The following is a 16637-nucleotide window of genomic DNA, read 5'->3' on the forward strand; positions in this document are numbered from 1 at the left end:
CAGAAACTAATTTAGAAGATCCCAACACCATTATGGAAGAGTATCTTGAAAAGGTAAGATATTGTCACGTTATGATGTACAAGGTTATTTTCAAATTTATGGAAGAAATGAGGCAAAGAATACTTAAATTGTAGTAAGCTTTTTCGTCCCGTGAATTCAGAAATTATCTATGCTTTGAGAATGAGGACTTTGGAATGATGACAAAATGATATTCCTTCAGACAGTGAGTTTGTTAGAGAGCTTGGAGGAGAAAGGGGATACAATTCTAGATGCGTATCTTTCTCTGGCTCGGTTTGCTGATGGTCAGTATCAACACATTGTGAACTACATGAAGTCAAGTACATTTGAAGCCAAGCAGAACTTGATGACAAAGGCAAAAAAGGAAATAACAAGGATGCAACAGCTTGGAATGGACAATCTTGAGAAAGAGTAAATATCTAACTTAAGCTGTAGTGATGTGTCCATTCACCCCTACTGTCTGTAATATATGGAAATCACCTTATCTGTCTGTCTGTCTGAAATCTTGTCTGGGATATAACTGCTATGGAAAAACACTGGAAGTTCCTACCATAATTATTTTAATGATAGGTCGACACTTTTTTTTCTCCAACCCATTGGGGTCAACCTGTTTAACAAATCAGCCTTTGTAAGGCTCAAGATCAAGGTTACAAAATAAAGCCCCCAAATCATTAAAATTAATTTTAAAACAAATCTGTGCCATTTTCTGAACTTTTCAAATTATTTTACCGAGAATTGATAAGAAACAGTAAAGAATTTAGAGGCAGTCCACTAAAAAAACAGGCATTATTGTATTAATAGGCAGCACATCGAATCTGGCAAATATTTGATATTTTATTGAAAAAAATATCAGCGCATGTAATCCAATTGGAATAATGTAATTGAAGATTTGTTTGAAAATGACCTAAACCACCTTCTTCATTCAAGGTCAAATTAAGAAAAACAAGACCAGACCATAACTTAAGATCCTTCTGACTAAATGACTTGAAAGATGCACTGCATTGTTACAGACCCTGAGACGTGCTACTACCCAAAAAAAGCGTGTAACTTTCATGCGCTTTCCATTTCGTGCAAACCGTGTAGCGTTTCGTGCGAGCGTTTTGTGCAAGTCGTGTAGCAAGCGTGTGAGAAACGTGCGACTTTCGTGTAAGAATCATGTAAGAAATGTGTAAGATTCATTCGGAAGTAGATGTCATGATGTCAAATTGTGTTATTATTTTATTAGTTATACTTGTGGTATTTTAGGAGTTAAAAATGGGAATAAGTAAATGAAATTACACGGTAACGTTAGGGGTGGGAGGATACACAGATCTTGTGATACGATACGTATCTCGATACAGTAGCACGATATGATGCATATCTCGATATTATGCTAAATTATTTATTTTTTTTTTTTTGTCTTGACATTAAATCATCAAATTATTCTATATCAAGTCATGTGTGCTTTTGAAATTAATACTTGAAGTTCATCAATTTCATTAACTAAAACTTTACAAAAACAATAATACATGTACATATTATTATTACCAAATTACTATTAAGAAGTTGTTTATTTACAAATAGCTGTGTAATTCATTAGAGAACTTAGAACTTAGATGCTACATTAGATTCACTTAAAGGTACTTGGACACAGATTTGAAATTATTATTTTCTCTATAATGTTACGAGTTATATATTTTAATAGCATTTCACACAAAAATAAATGAAAAATCTTATTTCATTTAAAAGATATTAAAATTTCAAATTTTTTGATGGGTTTGATTGACACGTCCTTGCACTTTTACAAATTAATTTTATTCTTAATCCTTAGGAAAGGTGGCAATCTCGTTGTGTATAAATGATAAATATTAATACTGTAATGCAGTAAATTCAGAGTAGACATGTTCGAAAGCAAAACAAACACACAATATACTCTCAGTCCGTGCAGTTGTGGTAAGCAGACTGTGACGATATAGAACGCACCCGGTGAATTGTACACATAAACAAAAACATAACTCGTGCCCAGCTGTTTACAAAAACTGTGTACATAACACGAATGTGCTCGATTTGCTAAATCCTGTACGCAACTCTTAGTTCGGAATGACGATACTTGTGAAGGAGTTTTCTTTCTAACATCTCTACTCTGAATAAAATTATTTTTCTGGATAAAAGTTTAAATATCTCTCATTAATACACAAGATTGCCACTTTTCCTAAGGATTAATATTAAGGTTAAAATTTGTGAAAGTGCAAGCATGTGTCAATCAAACCCGCCGAAAAATTTGAAGTATTAATAACTTTTACATGAAATAAGATTTTTTATTAATTTTTGTGTGAAATGCTATTAAAATATATAAGTCGTAATATTATAGAGAAAATATTGACTTCAAATCTGTGTCCAAGTACCTTTAAAAAGCATCACATTTACATTATTATTAATTGCTGAAGTCTGTAGCAAAGTTGAGATTACAAAAAAAAAGTACGAGATGGACTAACAATTAATAATACCAAATGTTCTGGAAACGATACTTTCTGTGTATAGCACGCATTACATACTGAACTTTTCTTGTCTAATCTTCCGAGGCTGCTTTAACGTGAAAACGTTTTACCCCTAACCAACGACTTATTAGTTCTAAAGCGTGTTTTCAATAATCAACATCATCTCTTCGCTTCGTACAAGCCGCCATTTTCCGAGGACAGGTACTGGTGGCAGAGGATAGTTTCGAATAAAGTACCGGTCAAAAAATAGAAAAAATAGAGAAACCTGAGGTTTGAATGCATATTATAGGTAATTTTATAGCTAGAATATTTTATGGGTGCATTTGGAGGGACTTGGTGGCCTTGTATATTTTATTGAAATATGACACTTTAGTGTCACTACTACTGTATATGGGATATGGACTAGAAATACGAAACTAAGCTCAAAACTCGCTCTACCGGTATTTCACCAGAAAAGCGGGGTGGGTTCACAGGATGAATTGTAGCTTGAAAACGAGGTGGTTGAGCCATTATCTCTTGCTGTTCATTGGTATGTACAAATGTTATTCTGCAATTTGTGTGGTAGCTTAGGTCAGGCGCACGGGCCTGGAAGCAGATGCGGCTGCGGCGAAATAGTGAAAATAGGCTTGATTCACATGAAATTTTGAGATTGTCCCTGCGCCATCTTTATAGGGCTCATTCTGTAAGTTGTACATGTTTTATTCCTAAAAGCTTCAAATTTCTCAAGGGACTACTTCATACTATTATTACATGTAGAGGGAATTTAAAATTTTTCAATGCACATTTTTAAAGCAGCTCAATATTAAGTAAACCGTCAGTCAAACGTTTTGATTGCAAAAAAAACTATCCTCTGCCACCTTCAAGAATGCATCAATTTTTAGAAATGTGAATTTTAGTCTGATTTTCATACAAAAGGGTTTATTTATGTAAGTCAATTTAAAAAAATACTTTGTTTCTGTTATTTAAAATCTGTACAGATAGGTATATTCACTAAAAAGCAAGGGGGGGTTACTCTTTTCCAGCATACATTTTTAAAGACTTTGAACCATCAGCATAATAAATCATATAAGATTCAGGCATTTTTTGCCAGAGAATAAATTAATTGTTTGAATTTGATACTTTGGGTATTGTCGCATAATTAAAATCATGTCTTGCTTTAATTAATTAAATCTAATTAAAATTTAAGTGTATTAATTAGTGCGATATCACTGAAATTACATATATTTGCCATTTTTTCAACCTAATTTACTAAATATAATTATTTTGAAAATAAAAATCAGTCAGCATACCTAAATGTCACTAAACCTAACCATATATAGTACAAAAAAACTTTTTTTGCTTTATTGTCTCGCCTGCGACGAATGTCGCGAAGCGAGACATAGCGACCATAGATTCCGTCGTCGTCGTCGTCGTCGTCGGCGTCCAACTTTTGGTTAACCCAAATGTCAAAGTTTTATAAACTGCAATAACTTTCTCAAATTTTATTCAGTCTTCTTGAAATTTGGACACAATATTCAGTATGGATAAAAATTTATATCCCAAGTATGATTTTGAAAAAAAAAATTCAAATTTTTCCGTATTTTTTCCTTAAGTTGGACTTAGTTTTTTCATGATAATTTATGGTGAAGACCTATATTCCAGCAACTATAAGTTATAGGGATATGATAATTAGTCAGTGGATACATCATGGGTAACCACAAACGTCAGTACCAGAATTAGGTCATCTTGACCTACATTTTTCTGCATGAGTGACTTTGGTTAAATTTTTGGTGGAGGTCCATATCTCAGCATCTATAACTTATAATGGCATGATGATTTGTCATTGTACAGGTTATAAGTAACCAACAACATCAGTACCAGAATTAGGTCATTTTGACCTACATTTTTCTGCATGAATGACTTTGGTTAAATTGATAATGGAGGTTCATATTTCAGCAACTATAACTTATAGTGGCATGATAGTTAGTCAGTGGATACATCATGGGTAACCACAAACGCCTGTACCAGAATTAGGTCATCTTGACCTACATTTTTCCGCATGAGTGACTTTGCATAAATTTATGGTGGAGGTCCATATCTCAGCAACTATAACTTATAGTGGCATGATAATTTGTCAGTGGATACATCATGGGTAACCACAAACGCCTGTACCAGAATTAGGTCATCTTGACCTACATTTTTCCGCATGAGTGACTTTGCATAAATTTATGGTGGAGGTCCATATCTCAGCAACTATAACTTATAGTGGCATGATAATTTGTCAGTCTACACATCATGGGTAACCAACAATATCAGTACCATAATTAGGTAATCTTCACCTACATTTTCTGCATGAATGACTTGATACATATACAGTGGATTTGATTTCAAAATGCAAGTTCAAATTATTGCGACTCATAACACGTTGCAATATTCGCAATAATAAAAACATCACAATAATTTGTGAATTTACAGGGTATATGTATATATATATAAATGCCAATATAATCGCCAAGGGATTAAATATTAAGTCAGCTGTTCCATTTCTTTATTATTGTATTTTTGAGTTATTCCTTCTGAAATGTCAATAAATGCTTCAGTTTATCAGACAATCATTTCTTACTAACCACAGCGACAGCAGGCGAGACACAGGGTTGCGGGCAACCCTTACGTACTTTTTTTCCAAATATCAATAAAATGTGCATTTTCATGTAATTATTGAATTCTGCTAAGCCCATATAATCTGCCCACAATTGCCCAGGATGGACAGAATAATCACTTTTAGTATTCAGGAGAATGAAATGTATGTATTTGATTACTCATAACTGTTAAAAGTGAATATCAGACACTTAGAAAGAATTCAGCTAGGACAAACACATTTTTACAGTGCATTTTCATTACACTGAAGAAATGGCTGCAGGGGTAGGGTGTTGAACAGCCATTTCCTGGACACTTTTTCTTTACCATATGATGCAAGAGGGTTTTTTGCATATCATGATAAATATCTTGAAAGTTGAAAGGGGTTTTAACTTTGCAAAGAAGTTATAGGTATATAAATCCAAGTGAAAATGAGATAAAATGGAATTTCATAGAACATGAAAAATAGGGGAGTATGTGATACATGTGAGTACATTTCACCAAAATGTGCCCTTTATATTTGACTTTTTACATATAAATGTATTTGAAATAGATTAAAATTACCATTTAACACTTTTTTGCTGGTATATTTATCATCTGGAGTTGTAAGAATTGCATTTGTTTTATGTGTAAGAAACAATATGGGGTTAAGGTGGTTGACCGAGAATTGGTGAGGTCTCTTATTTGGCCATAACTTTTTTATTTTTCAATGAATCAAGACATATTTGGTATATTTTTACTCAAAATTGCATGTTCTTTTTGAATTGAGCAAGGTTTATTACTTGCAAGACAAACTTTGAAAGTTAAAGGTGGCAGAGGATAGTTTCGAATAAAGTACCGGTCAAAAAATAGAAAAAATAGAGAAACCTGAGGTTTGAATGCATATTATAGGTAATTTTATAGCTAGAATATTTTATGGGTGCATTTGGAGGGACTTGGTGGCCTTGTATATTTTATTGAAATATGACACTTTAGTGTCACTACTACTGTATATGGGATATGGACTAGAAATACGAAACTAAGCTCAAAACTCGCTCTACCGGTATTTCACCAGAAAAGCGGGGTGGGTTCACAGGATGAATTGTAGCTTGAAAACGAGGTGGTTGAGCCATTATCTCTTGCTGTTCATTGGTATGTACAAATGTTATTCTGCAATTTGTGTGGTAGCTTAGGTCAGGCGCACGGGCCTGGAAGCAGATGCGGCTGCGGCGAAATAGTGAAAATAGGCTTGATTCACATGAAATTTTGAGATTGTCCCTGCGCCATCTTTATAGGGCTCATTCTGTAAGTTGTACATGTTTTATTCCTAAAAGCTTCAAATTTCTCAAGGGACTACTTCATACTATTAGTACATGTAGAGGGAATTTAAAATTTTTCAATGCACATTTTTAAAGCAGCTCAATATTAAGTAAACCGTCAGTCAAACGTTTTGATTGCAAAAAAAACTATCCTCTGCCACCTTCAAGAATGCATCAATTTTTAGAAATGTGAATTTTAGTCTGATTTTCATACAAAAGGGTTTATTTATGTAAGTCAATTTAAAAAAATACTTTGTTTCTGTTATTTAAAATCTGTACAGATAGGTATATTCACTAAAAAGCAAGGGGGGGTTACTCTTTTCCAGCATACATTTTTAAAGACTTTGAACCATCAGCATAATAAATCATATAAGATTCAGGCATTTTTTGCCAGAGAATAAATTAATTGTTTGAATTTGATACTTTGGGTATTGTCGCATAATTAAAATCATGTCTTGCTTTAATTAATTAAATCTAATTAAAATTTAAGTGTATTAATTAGTGCGATATCACTGAAATTACATATATTTGCCATTTTTTCAACCTAATTTACTAAATATAATTATTTTGAAAATAAAAATCAGTCAGCATACCTAAATGTCACTAAACCTAACCATATATAGTACAAAAAAACTTTTTTTGCTTTATTTTTCCAAATATCAATAAAATGTGCATTTTCATGTAATTATTGAATTCTGCTAGGCCCATATAATCTGCCCACAATTGCCCAGGATGGACAGAATAATCACTTTTAGTATTCAGGAGAATGAAATGTATGTATTTGATTACTCATAACTGTTAAAAGTGAATATCAGACACTTAGAAAGAATTCAGCTAGGACAAACACATTTTTACAGTGCATTTTCATTACACTGAAGAAATGGCTGCAGGGGTAGGGTGTTGAACAGCCATTTCCTGGACACTTTTTCTTTACCATATGATGCAAGAGGGTTTTTTGCATATCATGATAAATATCTTGAAAGTTGAAAGGGGTTTTAACTTTGCAAAAAAGTTATAGGTATATAAATCCAAGTGAAAATGAGATAAAATGGAATTTCATAGAACATGAAAAATAGGGGAGTATGTGATACATGTGAGTACATTTCACCAAAATGTGCCCTTTATATTTGACTTTTTACATATAAATGTATTTGAAATAGATTAAAATTACCATTTAACACTTTTTTGCTGGTATATTTATCATCTGGAGTTGTAAGAATTGCATTTGTTTTATGTGTAAGAAACAATATGGGGTTAAGGTGGTTGACCGAGAATTGGTGAGGTCTCTTATTTGGCCATAACTTTTTTATTTTTCAATGAATCAAGACATATTTGGTATATTTTTACTCAGAATTGCATGTTCTTTTTGAATTGAGCAAGGTTTATTACTTGCAAGACAAACTTTGAAAGTTAAAGGTGGCAGAGGATAGTTTCGAATAAAGTACCGGTCAAAAAATAGAAAAAATAGAGAAACCTGAGGTTTGAATGCATATTATAGGTAATTTTATAGCTAGAATATTTTATGGGTGCATTTGGAGGGACTTGGTGGCCTTGTATATTTTATTGAAATATGACACTTTAGTGTCACTACTACTGTATATGGGATATGGACTAGAAATACGAAACTAAGCTCAAAACTCGCTCTACCGGTATTTCACCAGAAAAGCGGGGTGGGTTCACAGGATGAATTGTAGCTTGAAAACGAGGTGGTTGAGCCATTATCTCTTGCTGTTCATTGGTATGTACAAATGTTATTCTGCAATTTGTGTGGTAGCTTAGGTCAGGCGCACGGGCCTGGAAGCAGATGCGGCTGCGGCGAAATAGTGAAAATAGGCTTGATTCACATGAAATTTTGAGATTGTCCCTGCGCCATCTTTATAGGGCTCATTCTGTAAGTTGTACATGTTTTATTCCTAAAAGCTTCAAATTTCTCAAGGGACTACTTCATACTATTAGTACATGTAGAGGGAATTTAAAATTTTTCAATGCACATTTTTAAAGCAGCTCAATATTAAGTAAACCGTCAGTCAAACGTTTTGATTGCAAAAAAAAACTATCCTCTGCCACCTTCAAGAATGCATCAATTTTTAGAAATGTGAATTTTAGTCTGATTTTCATACAAAAGGGTTTATTTATGTAAGTCAATTTAAAAAAATACTTTGTTTCTGTTATTTAAAATCTGTACAGATAGGTATATTCACTAAAAAGCAAGGGGGGGTTACTCTTTTCCAGCATACATTTTTAAAGACTTTGAACCATCAGCATAATAAATCATATAAGATTCAGGCATTTTTTGCCAGAGAATAAATTAATTGTTTGAATTTGATACTTTGGGTATTGTCGCATAATTAAAATCATGTCTTGCTTTAATTAATTAAATCTAATTAAAATTTAAGTGTATTAATTAGTGCGATATCACTGAAATTACATATATTTGCCATTTTTTCAACCTAATTTACTAAATATAATTATTTTGAAAATAAAAATCAGTCAGCATACCTAAATGTCACTAAACCTAACCATATATAGTACAAAAAAACTTTTTTTGCTTTATTTTTCCAAATATCAATAAAATGTGCATTTTCATGTAATTATTGAATTCTGCTAGGCCCATATAATCTGCCCACAATTGCCCAGGATGGACAGAATAATCACTTTTAGTATTCAGGAGAATGAAATGTATGTATTTGATTACTCATAACTGTTAAAAGTGAATATCAGACACTTAGAAAGAATTCAGCTAGGACAAACACATTTTTACAGTGCATTTTCATTACACTGAAGAAATGGCTGCAGGGGTAGGGTGTTGAACAGCCATTTCCTGGACACTTTTTCTTTACCATATGATGCAAGAGGGTTTTTTGCATATCATGATAAATATCTTGAAAGTTGAAAGGGGTTTTAACTTTGCAAAGAAGTTATAGGTATATAAATCCAAGTGAAAATGAGATAAAATGGAATTTCATAGAACATGAAAAATAGGGGAGTATGTGATACATGTGAGTACATTTCACCAAAATGTGCCCTTTATATTTGACTTTTTACATATAAATGTATTTGAAATAGATTAAAATTACCATTTAACACTTTTTTGCTGGTATATTTATCATCTGGAGTTGTAAGAATTGCATTTGTTTTATGTGTAAGAAACAATATGGGGTTAAGGTGGTTGACCGAGAATTGGTGAGGTCTCTTATTTGGCCATAACTTTTTTATTTTTCAATGAATCAAGACATATTTGGTATATTTTTACTCAGAATTGCATGTTCTTTTTGAATTGAGCAAGGTTTATTACTTGCAAGACAAACTTTGAAAGTTAAAGGTGGCAGAGGATAGTTTCGAATAAAGTACCGGTCAAAAAATAGAAAAAATAGAGAAACCTGAGGTTTGAATGCATATTATAGGTAATTTTATAGCTAGAATATTTTATGGGTGCATTTGGAGGGACTTGGTGGCCTTGTATATTTTATTGAAATATGACACTTTAGTGTCACTACTACTGTATATGGGATATGGACTAGAAATACGAAACTAAGCTCAAAACTCGCTCTACCGGTATTTCACCAGAAAAGCGGGGTGGGTTCACAGGATGAATTGTAGCTTGAAAACGAGGTGGTTGAGCCATTATCTCTTGCTGTTCATTGGTATGTACAAATGTTATTCTGCAATTTGTGTGGTAGCTTAGGTCAGGCGCACGGGCCTGGAAGCAGATGTGGCTGCGGCGAAATAGTGAAAATAGGCTTGATTCACATGAAATTTTGAGATTGTCCCTGCGCCATCTTTAGGGCTCATTCTGTAAGTTGTACATGTTTTATTCCTAAAAGCTTCAAATTTCTCAAGGGACTACTTCATACTATTATTACATGTAGAGAGAATTTAAAATTTTTCAATGCACACTTTTAAAGCAGCTCAATATTAAGTAAACCGTCAGTCAAACGTTTTGATTGCAAAAAAAAACTATCCTCTGCCACCTACTTCCATTTTCAATTTGGATGGGTCGTTCGTGTATCATTTCGTACAGATATTTGCATGCTTGTATCGAAAACCGTATCTTAGAGGAAAATATCGGTATGTATCGGTGTATCGGTATATAATCGTCCCACCCCTAGGTAATGTATAATACATTCGTTTGCGTTTTTTTCTCCTAAAGAAAATGTGTTCAAATTAATTATACATAATGTAGATGTACAACAATTTTATGGGCAATGAGTTCAATATACTATCAATGCCATCATGGCTTCTTTTTTTCTCAAAGAAAGAAATATATACCAGTATTCATACATATACATGTACATATATATCAATTTTAAGCAGAAAGATACCCGCTCTTGCCTTTACATTTAAAGTATTTGATAGAAATTCTAGAAACGATGTGTCATTTAATACCTTTTAATACATATAATTTGTTGTTCATTATTATCAATAAATGGATTAGAATTTTAATTCACTTGCACCGTCGAGCACAGGTTTAGATATTCCCGGGGAGTGTGTGTGTATGTGTAGTGGGGGGGTGTCAAAAGAAAATTATAGTACAGTCTTTCAATTTGTAGTTAACTTTAACATTAGTTTAAATAAATGTTTGATTTTTCTATATATAAATAATGTTTGACTCTTGCATTCTCTTTTAAATCTTTTGTTAATTGTGTGTGCCGCCACACCCCTTAAAAATATATTGAAATCTTCTTTCCTCCTTTTCAATTGTGATCAACGTCATTTACAAAAGCAACCACGGGCTCCGAGTACATGGAACTGAACTTACCTGTTTTGCGACATGTACATGTTGCATTCCTGAAAAGTTTTGGAGATGAAATAAAGTTTGATTATTATTTAATGGGTACAACTTATGTCCATGGATTTAATCTTTTATTAGCAAATATGAATTTCTAGCCGTAAATACATGTAGTACTGATTTGCTAGTCTTCTCAAGAAAATAATATTTTAAAGTTCAGAAGTAAATCATGAATCATATTGTATATTATTTGTTTTGTAAATCATTTTTATGGCTTACGAAGCCATTATAGCTCCCGGTGTATTTTTACGGCAAAGAGTTCACTGTATATTCTAGTAGACATGAGCAAGATAAAATAGTCCTCGTCTTTTCTTTAATTTTATTCTACGTTTGTTGTGAAAATTACTCACCAAGTCCTTAATCAAAAACCTTGTTATTTTCATTTAATTTTCGCCACTGAAGACAAGATAAACCAAATAAAAAAAAGCTAAATTGAATAAACTCTTGTGAGGACGCGGAAGAATATCTTCTGACCGTATGTGTCAACAGCGCCACCGTGTAGGTAAGTCAATCTAAATGAAAGAAAGAGAACTCTGTTGGGAGTACGTTATTGCGCCAGATAGTTCGTAGGAACACAGATTAAATGTATTTTACCTTACAAACTGTTTAAACAGCTGCTAAAAGCAGTGATTTCCTAAGGCCGTTTTTGCCTGGCAATAACGCGATCACGATCTCCCGCCAACTCAATGTTGTAAACTCAATGCATATCGTGGCACGGGGTATGATGCAATAGCCTAACTGCCAATTTTTGTTCATTGCAATTTAATCACTGGCATATATTACTAAATATCAAGCTTGTAGTTGATGAAAATATTAATTAATAACCATAAAATGTAACTGATGGCTGTCAGATAGTACGAAGGGTAAAAGGAATACACTTAATTGTTAATGTACATGTGGGGTTTTCCAACATTCGCAGGTCATTCTATAAATAACATAGATGCTCCGACATTAAAAAAAAAAATCATCATTTAAACACATAATTTTTGCATTCATGTACTGAAAATGAAACGTGTGATTAACATTATCAATGTTTCTGAATTTACTTTATGAACTCTGGAAAGCACTTAGTTCCAACGCATGTGCTTCTAATACACTATTCAGAAGCGCTCCAAGTGACAATATCTACATGCAGTAAGCATTACATTGGTGCTACATAATGAGAACAAAAAGTTTCAAGATAACTGCAAGAGTAGATACATAAAAAAATAAGGGAGGGTCATTAGGGGCCTATTTGTAGATAGCAAAATTAGCACAATACCGTAACATAAAACAGTAAAAAGACAATGGCTTTATAGAAAATTTTAATAGAACAATTTTTCGTGATTAGATCTCTTTTATATGAAAAACTCTATTGTAGAATAATTTTAAGCAAAAACTGACAATTTGTTCAAAATCTATATATTTAGCTTTTATTTACCTTTAAAAAAGGTTATTAGTGAATTTGTATTTTTCATTTAAATATGAATTTAGAAAAAATAAACTCAACTGCCAAGAAACGCCTCAGGCCGTCAATTCAGCGACCCCCCACCCTTGCAGTAAGAAATTTCTGAGGAAACACTAAGTAATATTCTAGTATACTACATTTCCTTACATTTTACATCCATGTCAAGCACGTAAGCCATTATGGCCCTTCAGGCCTTTGATTTATTTTATCTAGGATATTTCAGTTTTCTTTCTAATATATCCGAATGTGTAACTTTAGATCTACATTGAATTAACTGAAATGATAACCTGACTAAATCTGTTCTGCACTTTTACTGACATGTAATATACATTTTGCAATAAAATGGACCCTAAAGTAATCATTTTTCGGATAAATTATATAGACAAATTTTATTATTTAATTAAAAAAAAAAACAAGAAATGTAATCTGCCTACGGAAAGCAAACGCAATTTAATCAATGACTGTTATTTAAAATCAACAAATGAGTTGTAGCTACCTGAAGTAAGAAATTAAATTTTTGTTCAATATAATACATGTAAAAATATTAATTTGCAAGAAGCGTATTGTAATGAATAACAATATATAAAAATAATAATTTATAATGCAGTGAGTAAGCCTGCGAATAAAATACGTACACTATGATATCGGCATTCTATCTCTATACACTGATTAAATAAATACAAAATTATTTATTGACAATTATTTATTAATTAATTATAACTGTCAGAGTATTGAATATTTCTATCCGTTTATATATTACTGCTGTTTACTGAATTTTAATTTAAACAGCTGTTAAACTAGCTTGAGAGATTGAGATGTAATTAATATTTGAATAATAAAACCGTAATAATGTCCGAGAGATTCCGAGTAGAAAATCCAAACCGAGGCCAAAACGTGTGAGAATCATGTACAAAGCGTGTGAGAAACCTGTACAAAGCGTTTCGTGCAAAGTGTTTTGTGCAAATTGTGTAGCGTTTCGTGCAAACCATGCAGCGTTTCGTGCAAATCATGTAGCGTTCGTGTACCGTTCATGCAGCAAGCCTGTGGGGAAGTAGCACGTCTCAGGGTCTGTATTATTGACCCTGATCGTAAAATTGCACTTGTTAATGTTGGTAAAAAGAGAAGTTGGGGGAGGGGGGTTAAAAAAATCAAAATCTACTAGCTAACACACCAAGTTGTCCACAGATACTTCTGGGTTTTTTTCCTGAACATGACAAGGAACACTTGGTGAGAGTGATCTGTCAGCAGGTGATGCTCACTCCTCCATGGCACCTGATTCCACCTCTGATGTTTTGGAGGTCCATGTTTGCTCTGCTCCTATTTTGTAATGTTTAATGGACTTTTGAGCTAAAATACTGTTTGTTTTCTCCATGTATTTCATTACATATGATTTTGCAGTTTTTATTTGGTCAAATAAAACTAAAATTCTTGCTTTTCAGTCGATATTATAGAACTTTAAGCAAACAGAGTGAGATAGATCAGTCAGAACTGAATGCTATGGAGGAGGATAGATGGAGATGCCTAAAACAGGCTGTCCAGAACTATATCAAATGTCTGAAGCATGGGGACAAACACGATATCCGCATATTCCGTCTGGTATCCCTATGGTTCAGTAATCCTACCTATGCAGACATTAGTGGTTTGATTATGGTAATGAATTTTGAGAACATATTTCACTCAGAATATGTGACATGTATAGTGTTTCGTCTCTATTAATTTGCTTCTTAAAATCCTAGATAAACATGGACAATATTAAATCTTACAAGTTTCTGAGTTTGATGTACCAACTGTGTGCTAGAATGGACACTAATCCACCTGCTGATCAATCTCCCTCTCTACAGAAAACACTGCAAAAAGTAGGTCTTTACTGAACATCAAAAGAAAGAGATTCAGTAATATATAAACATGTAACTATTAAAGACAATTTCAATCTCATCATTGGAACTCTCAAATTGTTACAACATTGGCCTCTCAATTCCAAATCATATATTTTGTTCAGTTTTAACTTTGCTGGGTGAAGATTATTTAAAAGATCTTTTGATCTTGTTTTCAAATTTGTTGCTATCGATACTTTTTATACTTCTGATTTTATTGTTTTCAGATTATTCATCACACAGCTGTTGATCATCCCCACCATACTCTGTTCTGTATTTTTGCTTTAGTCAATGCTAAAAGAGATTCAGAGCTACTAAGGAGGAATGCTGGCAGCAAAAGTAGACTGGCTAAAAATAGTCAGACCAGTGACAGTGAAAATCAGGTCTGTCAAGCATTGGCAGAGTTTACAAGGGCTGTACAATATGGAATGTGTATTGTACCACAATGAAACAATGCCTATATTGTCTATTTATCAGGTCACCTGAGTCACTCTATTGCTATCCCTTTCATCTGCCATGCATCATGTGTTAACATTTGAACATTTTCAGCTTCTTCTCTGAAACCGCTGGACATATTTCAACCAATTTTGGCATAAGCATCTTTGAGTGAAGGAGAACAAAAATTGTGAATTTCATAGTTTCTGTACCCCTGGGGCCTGGGGTGGAGCCAAAAACCAGTAAAATTATTCCAAATCTTCTTCTTTACTCCTGGACATCAAGCAGTCAAACTGTTGGTATAATTGTAATCAGCATTGAGTCCTCTACCAAAATTATGAAATTCATGGCCCCAGGGTCAGGGGTTCTAGTGCTAGGGCAGGGCTATATAGATTATAGAGTGAAATTTACTTATTTCTTTGAAAATCTTCTCTTCTCCTGGGTATTCAATAATCTAACCAAGAACATACTGTCATAGTTATGTTGAATAAGGCTATCTCTTCCAAAATTGTGAATTTCATGGTCCCTGCCCCCCTGGGGGTTGGGCCAAACCTTGTAAAATTAATGCAATCTTTAAAAAATCTTCTTCTTTACTCCTGGACATGAAGCAGTAACTGTTGGTATGATTATAATCAGCATTTAGTCCTCAACGAAAATTATGAAATTCATGGCCCCAGGGTCAGGGGTTCTAGGGCTAGGGCAGGGCTATATAGATTATATAGTGAAAATGCATAAATTCTTTAAAATTCTTCCCCTCTGCTCATGGGCATTAAATAAACTAACCAAGTGCATTGTTATGTTTAATAAGGATGGCTCTTCCAAAATTATTAATTTCATGCCCCAGGGACAGGGGCTCTGGTGTTAGGGTGGGGCTCTGTTGATTATATAGTGGAAATGCATTGATTTTTAGCTCACCGGAGCTGAAAGCTCCAGTGAGCTTTTCTGATCACCCGTCGTCCATCTGTCTGTCTGGCTGTCCGTCCATCTGTAAACTTTTCACATACTCAACTTCTTCTTAAGAACCACTGGGCCAAGTTTAATCAAACTTGGTACAAAGCATCCTTGGGTAAAGGGAAATTTAAGTTGTTAAAGTAAAGGGCCAAGTCCCCTTCCAAGGGAAGATATTCAAGAAAAGAAAAATCGGGTGGGGTCATTAAAAATCTTCTTCTCAAGAACAACTAGGCCAGAAAAGCTGAAAGTTATGTAGAAGAATCCAGAGGTGTTGTAGATTCTAAATTTTTCAAATCATAACCCCGGGGATAGGACGGGGCCACAGTAGGAAATCCAAGTTTTATATACAGAAATATATCTTTAAAAATCTTCTTCTCAAGAACCACCAGGCTAGAAAAGCTGAAACTTATGTGGAAGCATACTGGGGTAGCGTAGATTTCTAAATTGTTCAAATCATGACCCCCAAGGGGTTGGGCAAGGCCACAAGAATAAAAGTTTTACATTGAAATATATAGGAAAAAACTTTCTAGATAGAATATAGAAAAAATCTTCTCAAAAACCACTGTGCCAGAAAAGCTGAAACTTATGTGGAAGCATACTGGGGTAATGTAGATTTCTAAATTGTTCAAATTATGACCCCCAGGGTTAGGGTGGGGCTACAATAGGGAACCCAAGTTTTACATTAAATTTTTTTTTTTTTAAATCTTCTTCTCAAGAACTACTTCACCAGAA

General features: G+C 33.5%; 1 protein-coding gene across 1 annotated transcript; it reads left to right on the forward strand.

The window, feature by feature from the left end:
* Positions 1-6: 6 nt before the first annotated feature.
* Positions 7-14902, forward strand: LOC134238926 (serine-protein kinase ATM-like; the record flags this gene model as incomplete). The annotated part of the gene is made up of 5 exons (XM_062721046.1): positions 7-53; positions 221-429; positions 14085-14295; positions 14382-14501; positions 14747-14902. Coding segments are annotated over exons 1-5 (717 nt in total), but the record flags the coding sequence as incomplete, so codon positions are not given.
* Positions 14903-16637: the final 1735 nt, after the last annotated feature.

Source organism: Saccostrea cucullata, unplaced genomic scaffold, assembly GCF_032062105.1.
Source record: "Saccostrea cucullata isolate Sc308-1 unplaced genomic scaffold, CSIRO_AGI_Scuc_v1 ctg13484, whole genome shotgun sequence".
NCBI classification, from domain to species: Eukaryota; Metazoa; Mollusca; class Bivalvia; order Ostreida; family Ostreidae; genus Saccostrea; species Saccostrea cuccullata.